The sequence below is a fragment of the Cucurbita maxima genome, unplaced genomic scaffold (assembly GCF_002738345.1).
Source record: "Cucurbita maxima cultivar Rimu unplaced genomic scaffold, Cmax_1.0 Cma_Scf00027, whole genome shotgun sequence".
Lineage (NCBI taxonomy): Eukaryota > Viridiplantae > Streptophyta > Magnoliopsida > Cucurbitales > Cucurbitaceae > Cucurbita > Cucurbita maxima.
The window spans coordinates 1,540,104-1,552,473 of record NW_019272043.1 but is presented as its reverse complement, the minus strand read 5'-3'; the positions used below and the strand labels follow the sequence as shown (position 1 = coordinate 1,552,473).

General features: G+C 36.3%; 1 protein-coding gene across 1 annotated transcript; it reads right to left on the bottom strand.

The window, feature by feature from the left end:
* Positions 1–4,849: 4,849 nt before the first annotated feature.
* On the bottom strand, positions 4,850–7,120 carry LOC111499728 (probable pectinesterase/pectinesterase inhibitor 20). The gene is made up of 3 exons (XM_023151380.1): positions 6,372–7,120; positions 5,974–6,231; positions 4,850–5,740 (listed from the first exon to the last, which is right to left on the bottom strand). Exons 1-3 carry the CDS (start codon positions 7,111–7,113, stop codon positions 5,052–5,054), a joined length of 1,689 nt encoding a protein of 562 aa, XP_023007148.1. The 5' UTR covers positions 7,114–7,120; the 3' UTR covers positions 4,850–5,051.
* Between the last annotated feature and the right edge of the window lie 5,250 nt (positions 7,121–12,370).

Sequence of the window (12,370 nt, the reverse complement as noted above, 5' to 3'; positions counted from 1 at the left end):
AAAAAAAAAAAAAAAAAAAAAAAAAAAAAAAAAAAAAAAAAAAAAAAAAAAAAAAAAAAAAAAAAAAAAAAAAAAAAAAAGTCATTTTTTCAATTATCAAGAACCTTTCTCGATTTTTAATTCATTATTTAGAGGGAATTTCAAGATTCTCAACAAAAAAATGACCAAAAATGATGAAGAATTTTTAGAAAAATTATGGATTTTTCAAGAAAAATAATAATAAAATATTTAGAAAGTGGCAAATTACAAAATTGCCCCTGAAGATATGGATAATTACGAAACTGCCATTCTAGCATGAATAAGATGATCAACGGTGACCATCTTCACAAAATCCTTCTAATCTCGACTCTCAGTCATTGGATCTCCTCCAAAATTGGATATAATTTAGAACACTCATAGATCATCACATCCAACTACTAGGATTCAAAACCAAGGTCAGTAAGGCTCTGATGGGAGTAAATATTTTCGACAGATTATCCAGAAAGTTCAATATTCAAATCACGGCGATTATGGAGCTCTCAATGTCGGTTTAAGCTTCTCCTATAAAGTCTGAAGTTGGGGCAATAGTTTGGAACAAGAAACGAGCAAGGTCGAGGTCCCAATCGTAAGTTATAGACGTTTAGATTTTGGGTCTCCTACTCTTGGATTTTTTCCAAATTCGAGAGTAGTTCTCCACCATTTCCCTTCAAACTTATTCCTACAGCTTCTAAACAAGATTACTCACAAGTTCTATGAATGAAAAGAGTGTTGAAAGTGCTCTGAAACCATTCCTCAAATTCAATCTGCCATTGAAGAGCTTCAAGAAAAACTCAAAATTCCAACTTGAGGATACAAGAGAATTCGTTAAGGACGATCCCAATAAGTTTCTGCACCTCCAAGGTATGTTTCCAGAGAAGACCACGAAGAGAAGTAACCTCAGGAACGTGCCTAATTGAAGAAAATTAGTTTCGGGCTCAAATGGGGCTTAGGTTTCAAATTCCTATTTACGGTCCCTTTTCCTTCAAATTAAGGATTCCTTTAGCTTCAGATGAATAAGTTTAGTAACTTTGATGAATGAATCGAAAGCTGAAATGCCATAGAACAAGCTACCAAAGAGATCGAAAATTGGAGGTGTTAGGTAACTTGCAGACCGAGAATGATTTCTCAAAATTAAGGTCCCACACACAAAGTCGTTCCTCCAAACCAATTCCTTTAGCTTGAGGGGAGAATAAGGAAAAGGTTTCATGAAGAAATCGAGCCTTGCAAACCCCCTAGAATCGGCTGCCCAATAAGAAATTCTCTATTTCAACTCCGGCGAGAAATCAGTTTTTTGATGAACTTTGGAGGCGAATATCTTAGGCTACGATCCATGACAAGGTGTGAAATCAATCCCTAGGTCTTCCTTGTAACACCATTTTTAAGTTTTATGAAGAAATTAAGGGGATAAACGGTGTGATCGGAGCTGTGGAATTCGAGGTTCAGACGGTGGCTCAAAGGATGCGCACGTCTTCTTCTTGTCCAGAGGAATAAGACGATGACATGGGCAGTTCAATTGAACCGGCCATGTCAACCCAAAACCTGACCTTTCCTTGGTTTTTTCTCAATTTTAACCCCTTCCATATCGATTCTCAGAGAAATTTTTATGGTTTAAGAAACTAGACACAATAAGGAGCTTATGAAGGAAATTTGAAGTAATTCGGATACCAAAAGCTCAAGAACAAAAGTCCTAAACATTGATGACGAGATAAGTAGCCACCTTGGACTTTTCTTAAAAAATACGGGTAGGAATCACTTCAATTTCCATATAAACTATAAATCAAGTATGATTAAGAATATACGAAAAAAAAAACTCAAAAAATGTGAGTTAAGACCCTGAACCACAGGGTACCGTAAGAATTACCGTAAGAATTATCGTAAGAATTATCGTAAGAATTATCGTAAGAATTATCATACAATTCACATATTATAACATATACATATCATAAACATATCGATCCATAAACAATTCACACATATCAATATATATGACATGTGCAAAACTACAGAGCACATGTTAACGTCAAATATAGTCATGTCAATAGTAAGGTCACCTACCTGATTAGCTTAGGTAGTGTCACCCATTTATTTTGAGAGTTCGATTTTTGTCCTTTGTATCCAAGTCAACCCATGTGAACCCATGACAATTCTCTATATTATACAATGTTTCATATGTTAGACTTCATGCGAGCGTGAGAGACTCTCTTTAGATATATATATAATTTTCTTTTTATTAAAGATTTCATTTTCGAGTATTACTATTGTTTTTGAAGGAGATAGGATTATTGTATTGTTTTTCAAAAAGATATGATTATTGTATTATCTCGGTCGAACTTATAATATGTAATTCTTATTCTCTCGCAAACTTTCACTCTTGTCACTTGTATTTAATCTTCCTTCTTGTTCTCTATATTTATTTAATCTTCCCTCCTTTTTTTTTCTTTTTATTAGTATTTCTGTTTTAGTGTAGGCCATTTTACATGGATTCTGATTTTCTTTTCTTTCTTGGAAATGAAATGGCTATATATGATGAACAACTCCCAGCCTTTAGGTGATCATTGACATGAGTTCTTGTGAATCTAATAAACTTGACCTTCAACAAGTCATTTAGATGTGTGTATAGTTTAGCTAGCTCGATTTGATTAGTATGACACATCTCTGTGGTATGCAATCTTGCCACCAATACAGATTTAATTTTGTGATATTTCTCTCTAGATGGAGATAAACCCTTAGTTTGGCCTTGTAGCTTTGAGTTACAATGTTCTTCGGGCTATCGTGAGGTTTCTATTGGAGTTAGCTCACTTGAACTCCCCTCTTCCACCATGGCAATAACAACGAGTGTGAGTTTATCATCAGTAAGGCTCCTTCTCAATTGTATCGCCGACATCATCTTCACCCCTTTTGGTTGTTTGGTATTAGTTTGAATGATTGTGAGTTGGACTTCGTTACTGCTAAGTATTTCGTTAGAAGGCATGGGAATGACTTTGTGTTCAGGTAGAAAATTCATCCCTAACACGATGTCGAGGTTGTCAATCTTGAATATCACAAAGTTGGTTTGTCCAATCCAAGTTTTCAGCTTGATCAGAGTTCTCTTTCCAACTTCTGAGATAGGCAGGGCTGTCGAATTGATGATTTTTATCCCTCTTATTTATTGATGGTAAAGGATGTTTAAGTTTTTCGCTTCGGTCTCCGTCATGAAGCTGTGGATGACTCTAGAGTCGACAATAGTATTCTTGACTGTTTGATGGTTAATCCAAACCTAGGCATACATAAAACCGTGTTCGATTTGCTCTTCTATATTTTCCACTCTCACTCTCTTTTGGAGAGAAGAAAATTAGCTTATGGCCCACACATGGGTTTTCCATGCTTTTGACTAGCGGTGTTTCAACTTCTCTCGTCTCGTACTCAACTTCTAAATTGAGTCCAAATTTCACTCGGAAGATCGAGTTTTGCCTTTTTGTGGACACTTAGTTTCTAAGTGGGCCTTCTTGCATATGAAGCAAGACGAGTGACCTTGATTGTGACCTATTCTGGCTATGAGGTCTCCCTAATGGAGTTCTACCTCTCTCTTGGGAGGACTCACATTTCCCTCCTTGGAAGTCACCTTTCCCACCTTCAGGAGAGTTTGGGTTGGTAATTTTTATGACCCCACTTGTGGAAGCTTGGTTTTGCATTACGTCTTGGGATTGATCATTGTTAAAGTAAAACAGTCGTTCAGCTGTAACATAGGCAGTAAAAAGGTCTTAAACTCTTTGTTTGTAGAGCTTGGTCTTTGCCCATAGCTTCATTCCCTCAACAAAACTGAAGACTTTTCCTTTCTCGAACATGTCACGAATATCTAACATAATCCCATAAAACTTCTTAACATAGTCTCAAATATCCCCAGTATGTCTTAGCTCCCTTTGCTTTCTCCTTGCTATTATCTCGACATTCTTTGGGAAGAATTGTGAGCGAAGTTCTTGTTTTAAGTTCTCCTAAGTGTCTACCGTACTTAGATCCCCACTTTAGTCTTGACTACTTCAAATACTACTCTTAAATCCATAGACATTTCTGAGACCATCTAAATGATCACTTGTTGAGTATTGTCTAGGCCCCTTGATACGTTCTTCTATCTGAGCAATATAGCTCGTTAAGTTATCCTCATGTTCGAAGCCGCCAACAGTTATGGCTTTCTCTTCTATTGACTCGACCCTCAACATTAATTCACGAATGGACATTGCCTCAAGATAGCCTACTATTTCATCGATCTTATCGGCTTTAGTAGCAATCTCATTCATGTACAACTCCAAAAGTCTCATTTCATCACGAACTTCACTCGGATAGAACAACTAATCTTTAATCTCTATCAATTGGTTAGCTTGAGACTTGCCCAGTTGTTTTGTAGCGAACATGTTTGTTTACTATGATTCAAGGAGTTGACTTGGCTCTAATACCACTTGTCACAATCGCACTCGTTCGATAGTGGGACAACTATTGTGCAATACTTGTTCAAACCCGGTGAACAAGTCAGTTGTGTGAAAATCGAACTCTGTGGACAATCTTAATGTATGATCGAGCCCGAGTCATGTTTGAGGAAAAATGTTTTATAAAAAATGAACCAGTAAATGTGTCTAAAACAATTTGAAAGAAATGAATGTTATAAACTAAAAGCAAATAAGCAACAAACACAAGTTTGATAGTGTATAATCCGAGCAAGAAGAATTTGACAACTAGTCACATCTTCTATAGTACATTTTAGGACATTTTAACCCATACAGCTATAGACATGATTTTGGGGAACAGTCGTACACTTCCATATTGTCATGACAAGAATGGTGAGGATCTCATATATAGCTGCTACATATTAATTGATTTTATTGCATTACAATTGAAAAAAAAACATAAAAATAATACATTATTATACATAAATTATCCACCAACACTAAAAAGAGTGAGGGAATTAGATGGGATGAGATCAAATTCAAATCCAACGTAAGCATACATAATTAAATCACAACATATATAAATATAGAAATTATAGAAAGCCATTAATTTTGTTATGATATCAAACCACCAGTGTACGGCACGGTGGTCGGCGGTAGCCATTGATCGCCACCCAAGAAGGGAGACACCGTGAAGTTATTAGCCACGGTGGCGTTGATCAAACCGACAGCCCATTTAGCCCGCCGTGAAGTGTCAGATCCCGGCCCAGAGTTATTAAACTCAGCATAATATGACGTGTTCAAATTCAAAGTCCCGTCCCACACATTCCACCCTTCTGGGTCGATAAACGCATCGATAAACGACTGCATGTAAACTGTTCGAGCGTACTCCTTCCACGGCCTCCCGAAGTAGCTCTTGATGGTGGGGCTGGCTGCGAGCTGCGCAGTGGGCTTGATAGTGCAGTTGTGGATGGAGATTCCGGTGTTTTGATTTCGATCAGTTCGGCCTTGTGCCGTTATGACAATGTATTGACCTTTCATTGGGAGGCGGGCATAAATGTTGCAATTTTGGAACACCACAGCCGCGTCCCCCAAAATAAAGTCTATAGTTCCGTAGATGTCGCACTCTCTATAGAATTGTCGAAGAGAGTGGGGGTAAAGAGTGTCTTGATACCCTTCGAATATGCAACTGTAGAACGTCGTCATGTCGGCACTCACTCGCAATGCCACGGCTTGAAATTTGTTGGGGCCGGCTGTGTTGGTGATCGTCAAGTTCACCCCGAAAAAGCCTGTTCCCTCCACAACTGCGAGCAATAGAGAGATTTGAAATATTTGTCACTCAATTAATCACAACTTTATATTAAACAATGTTAGGAATCACATATCTCCACAGTCGTATAATATTGTCCACTTTGAGCATAAGCTCAAGTGACTTTGCTTTGAGTTTCTCCAAAAGGCTGGAGGCCTCGTACCAATGAAGAGTATTCCTTACTTATAACAATCCTCAACAAATAATTCATTGTGGAGAGTAACTCACTAAAGGTTCCGCTATTGAACGTGGTAGAGCCATCAACGACGTTTTTGTTGCCGGTGATGATGGTTTGGTTGTTGCCTTCTCCAATCATCAACACATACTTTTTGTGTTTGGGAACCATCACGCTCTCGTTGTAAACTCCGGCAGTGACAATGATCAAGAAATATCCATCGGCGGCGACGGAGTTGTTGGGAGCTGCCTGAATGGCGGCGTTGATGGTGGTGAAGTCATATGTTCCATTCTGATCCACCGCAACGATACCTATAAAACAAACAAATAAAGTATCCCAACAATCGTCCAATCGAACAAAGTATCCTATAAAGTCTCCCCTGGGCCATTGGAGCCTTGGAACCGTGTAACAAATAAAATAAATTATTTTAATTTCAATTACAAATAATTACCATTGACCAAAATTCCATCATCTTCATTAGAATTGGTCTGAAGAAGCCTCCTAGCCGGTGGCTTGCTCCTATGCATCAAGCGCTCATAATAGGCACGGTTTTTGGGGGACATATTGAGCTTCAACTGACCCTTTCCACGCCCAAAATGCTTCATCTTTGGGACATGAGGAGCCTTGACATCATTAGAAACCCAACCCATTTTGAACAAAGAAAGGTACAAACTATAAAGCTTTGTATCAAACGAGATGGCCTTCAACACCTTATCAACCAAGCCCGAGGCCGAGCCCGAGCTCATCAGCCCTTCGTAGCAAGTGTTTTCATTGGTGATGACTGCGCTAAGCAACGACACCATCTCTTCGGCTTTGTAGAAGGGAAGGGCGTTTGTGGTGGTGGTGGTGGTGGTGTTGACTGTGGGGAAGGTGTTGGATAGGAAGTCGAGGTTAGCCGCAGCGAGGGAGCGGCAGTCATGGAGGGCAGCGAGGGAGGGGAAGAGGGTGAGGTGAGTGTCGACGAGGGCAAGGAAGGTGCGCGCATGGGCGAGGGCATGGCGGAGAGTGAAGCGGCAATGGGAGTGGACGGTGGCAAGGGAGTTGGGGAGAAAGGCTTTGCAGAAGGATGGAGAAGTTGTGGAATGGCAGATATCCGCCGCCGGAACTGGGCTATGGATGGCGGAGGATGAGAAGGAGAATAGGTAGAGGAGAGTCAGGAATGTGAGGAGAGGGATAGCACTTGAAGAACCCATGTGTTCTTTTGGCTTTGATTCACAATTGAAGTTCCCCTTACTATCACTTATTTATAGGGAAAAAAATAAGATACTGATTCCAATTTAGACTGTCTTTTTAATATATTTTGTCTTCACTCACATGCATTGAACATAAACTCATGATTTTTTTCTAAATTAGCCTACGTGTAATTTTCGTCTATCACATAAGTTCGATGATGATGATAGTAAGAGATATTTTTTGAAATTATGAGTTATATTACATGGTGGGGTTTTTCTTCTTCGTAATAATTTCTTAAATAATTTATTATTTAATTAAAATATAAAATATGATTTTTTTTAATTAAATATTATATTATATTTTTAAAATTAGGATTATTTAAAAAGGAAAAAAGTCAAAAAAAAAATTGTAGAAGATATATTTAATTAATAATGAACAAATTTTGGGGCTTGATTGCTTCTTTAGGCTTTATCTTTTGTTTTTTAAGATGATAAGAATAAAATAAAAATTGTTCCAGATGGTTGACTTAACTTTCCGTTCAACGCGACATGTAAACGTGTGGTGTCTCTTCAAAAACGGGGTTGACTCACAAATACTTCATTCTTTACAAACCCATCTCGCCTAAATTTTTAAATAAACCTAATTTTCTTATTTTTTAAATTTATTTGAGCTAAAGCAATTTACACGTACTCGAACTCGCACATTGTGATATTCTAACATCATTTACAAGGGTGTAGAAATTTTTCTCCTATCAGACACGTTTTAAATTCGTGAAGGAAAATCTGAAAAGAAAAACTCAAAAAGGACAATATCTACTAATGATAGATAGAGATTAAATTAATCCTAGGTTGGATAATTAAGAAGAAAATTATATATATATCAGTAAGAAACACTATCTCTATTGTTATAAGTTTGCCCCGAAAATATAAATCTTAAGATGAGTTGTATTGATGAACGAGTGTTTGACCCAAATTTTGGAACTCCAAACAATATTTAAAGTATATGCAAGTGGTGAGCATGTGCTAACAACACAAACACAAGGGAGGGATGCTTAAGATTGTAAATCTAAAACTGAATACTTTTTTTATTGATGAATTAGTGTTTGACCCAATTTTTATTCCAGAAAACAATGAAATCCAGCCAACTCAATTTAATAGATCCAATTGTTTATGGATTATGAGCCTTTTTGTTATTGTGTGACTTTGAAATCAACTACACAACTTTTGATTTTAAAACACATATAAATGTTGGAAGTGAAGACGTATTTAAGAAGTTGAACAATAAAGATAACCCACATGCCCTGCATGTCTTTGGTTATCAACACTTCAATATAGATATGTGATCGAAATTTCAAGATCTCAATTTTATAAAATATGATATTTTTGTTGATGTTTAGGAGCTATCTAATCTTAAGTTCATGACAGTTTATATTAATTTAACACGCATATATGTATGTGTTTCGTAAAGATATTACTATTAGGTTATAGAGTCTGTTACTTATTAGGCTATATATGTTAAATGACATATATAATAAGTCAAAGGTTGAGTTAGTAGTTTAAGGATATTCACAAAGTAAAGATATTGATTACGCTGAAATATTTTCTCCGGTTGTGAAATTAACTACTATACAAATTTTGTTGAGTATTGTTGCAATGAAGAATTTTCACATTGAGCAAATGGAGGTAAAAATAACATTCTTATATGGAGATCTATATGAAGCAACTGGAAAGGTTTGCAGCTTAAGGCAAATAACACATGGTGTGGAAGCACATTAGGAACTTGTATGGACCGAAACAATCATCGAGACAGTAGAACAAGAAATCTTCATTTGCAAGAACAACTTTCAAAGGAGTGAAAATTATTAGTATTGTTATTTAAAAAAGATACATTGATTGTGTTATGTGTTTCTACTACTGTATGTGGATGATATACGATTGTAGGAGAAAATATTCCGGGGAAGCTTTGAGGTTACTAGGCAAAGTGATCAAATTTTGGATATTTTAAGGTTTGGAGGGGGTGAGTAGAAGATAAAGTCATGATCTAGTTAAACGAAGAAAACAAGTTACCTTGAAAAAAATAAGCATATCAATTCCTCAAATACAATCTAATATTCACATATTATTTCATATACATCATTTCATAACAATTTGCATACACGAGTATATGACACGTGGAAAGCCATGGGCACGTGTCTATCATTTAGCATACAATTATCACCAAACTGATGGAGGCCACTTACTTGGTTGGCATACGCCAAAGATACTACGACTATTTCATGTTAGCACTACTTAACGCTGCTCTCTGAAATTTAATAATATTGAACCTACTCTTAATAATTTTAACTAGCTAACCCTATTATGCATAAATAATTTAAACTCTTATTCCAAAAACTTAATTAGCCAAAACGTAATTTAAATTATGATTCCAAAAAACTTAACTAGCCAAAAGGTAGTCGTACTAAACCTATACACTTTCAAAGTATTGAAAGTAGGAAAAAAGGTACAAGTTTATCAAACCCAAGTCGAATCAGCCAAAATGTTGTCCTTGAGTCATCATAAAGTGTTTTATCCAACTAGCTTCAAACTCTTCAAGGGGAATGCCAACCCTCACTTCTCTGTTTTTTTTTTTTTTTTTAATTTTTTAAATTTTTGTGTTATTATCTCATACACATCTAGAAGAAGGAACTTTCGTACTCAAAATTGTCTTAATCTTGAAATTACTCGGGTATTTCTCTCTCAGCTTTTCTTTTTTCGTTTTTTTTTTTTAACATAATTTCTTCCACTTATTGGTTTTATAAGGATCATCTCTCCAGTATACAAGACCTTCACTTCCCAGGATAAAATTCTTATTGGTCTTTTCTCGTTAACTTGGGTCATTGTCTACTTGTAAGGACTGGTAATCTACGACGTGAGTCGAGACATCCAAATTAAGGACGAAAAAGAACAATCTCATGTTCCTTTCGTAAATATGAGGTAGGATGCTTAGTTTACTAACAATCATATATCATCTAGCACTTCTTTATACTATGGCTGACACCAACCGCCATAAATTTCCTTAACTTCTAAAAGCTCTTGATGTTCAATATATCGTCGCGTGGGCCAATTATTTCCTCTTAGTGACCAAAGCTACTACGCTCTCTGAACAAATGCTAAGGATTGATTTTGAAATCCTAGCTTAGTAGTTCATGCGTCTATGGGTCGATCTTTCTCAACTTTGCTAAATTGTCTTATCCAAACTCTTAAGAATTGCAAGCAAATTCGAGGTTCAGACATGTTTTATTTTTCAAGGTGACTTGTTTTCTTCCTTTAACTAGATTTTCTTTCTTTTAACTAGATCATGACTTGATTAGTTTTTATGTATTACCTTATCCTTCAAGTCACCGACTCCAAACCTTGTTAAAGTATCTGACAATTGATTACTTTGCCTATTACATAGTGCGTAAACATCCCCAATAGGATAATTATTTCCTCCAATTTCTTTGTAACATTAAGGAGGGACGTAACAAAGCTCTCTAAGACTTGTATTGCATAAGTATAATAGATATTCTTGTATGTAGTAAAACTCAAGATACTTACAAATTAGTTTTCTGTACACATCATGTCAGTACTCATAATAAACCTTGATTTCTTATAAAAGGGTATTTCGGGGTAGTTTCATCATTTTCCTTAGAGTTCATACCTCAAGCATGTTCTAATTCCCTCGTAAAATCTCGCATACTTATCCTTAGGGTCATACATGAGTCCAAGTTTCTTAACATTTGGTGTCCTTTAGAATCTTGAAAACATTTTAGAATTATTACATGGGGTATATTTACCAGCCCAATTCTCGGTTTAAATCTTCAACATATTTCAATAGACTTGTAACTTTAAATAATCTCTTTGAACAATGACATAAGACTCCTCATCAAATTTCATGCCATTTAGAGGTCACCTTGGTCATAAGTCATTGTACATAATTATAGGGGCATTTTGGTCATTTTACACCTACACTTGGTTTAGCCCCTTTGTCATAATCTAATGGTTACCAAATTTCATACGTAACCTTACCATGTCTATTGAGCCTTCTCAAATTTTATAAGCAAAGAAATTCATGTATTTATTAGACCCACAAGAACTCAGGTCAATGATCGCCTAAATACTGGAGAGAGACTTGAAGTCTAACACCTTCAATGAATGGGAGAGATAAACCTCCGAAGTAATTCGTGGTTACTTGGAAAGAACATCTAGAGAGACGAAGAGAAGGGCCAGTCGAAACGTAGTGCACGACAGTTTCAAAGTGAAGAAAAAATTCTGATTAAGCTGAAGTCAGATCAACTTCGATTTCAAAGACACAATAACCAATGATTGGTACGAAAATACTATAGACTAGTCGAAGTTATTCAGAAGGCCAAGAAGGCATCATATGGGATCCAATTTCTCCCATGGGTGTAGACTAGCCATGTTGTCTATGTGAGTAACTTGAAACGTTACTATCCCGATTATGAAGACACCAGGTGCAAGGAGGCAGCACGACCTCTTGCCACGAAGAAGAATTTAATAGTAAAGGAAGTATAAGAGACTTTGATTGAAGGACATGAAGAGTAAGAAGTGAATTTCAATAATTCTGAATAGATTTGAAAAAACTCATCAATGCTGAAATCAGTTGGAAGCGCGTCAAGAGACCTAAAGTTAGCCTCATCCTACATCGCTAAGTTCTAAAGAGCGATATGACAAAGACGTTAGTCAATTGAGTTGGAGAGGATGTCACAGTTATGTTTGTCGAAGGTATGTTTCCTGTGGCCGCGTGTTGGATGTCTTGGTCATGCGTGTCTAGGGCATGTTGTCCATGGTCGCATACCCCTTCCAAATTCCTTTTTCTCGCTTTCATGTGTAGTTAGATCTTTACTATATTTTTTCATGTGAGCGCAGGGGTTTATGATCATTCACCCAAATCATATTACACTCCTCACAACTAAAATGCACCAAAATATATTATAGGAGAGTGTAATTAGTTGTCAATTTTTTTTCCCCAGATTATAAGCTATCAAAATTATGTTGGTTACTTATTTCCGTTTACCTTATAACATTACTTTTTTTCAAATTGTTTTCAGCGCATTTTCCTCGCTAACGTTTTATAAAACATTTTCTTTGAAATATGACTCAAGACTCGATCTTACAATAAAATTGTCTACAAAGTTTAATTTTCACATGACTGATTTGTTCGCCAGGTTAGAATAAGTGTCGTGCAATCCCTTCTAACCGCCTCATTTTTACCACAAAAAAAAAAAAAAAAAAAAAA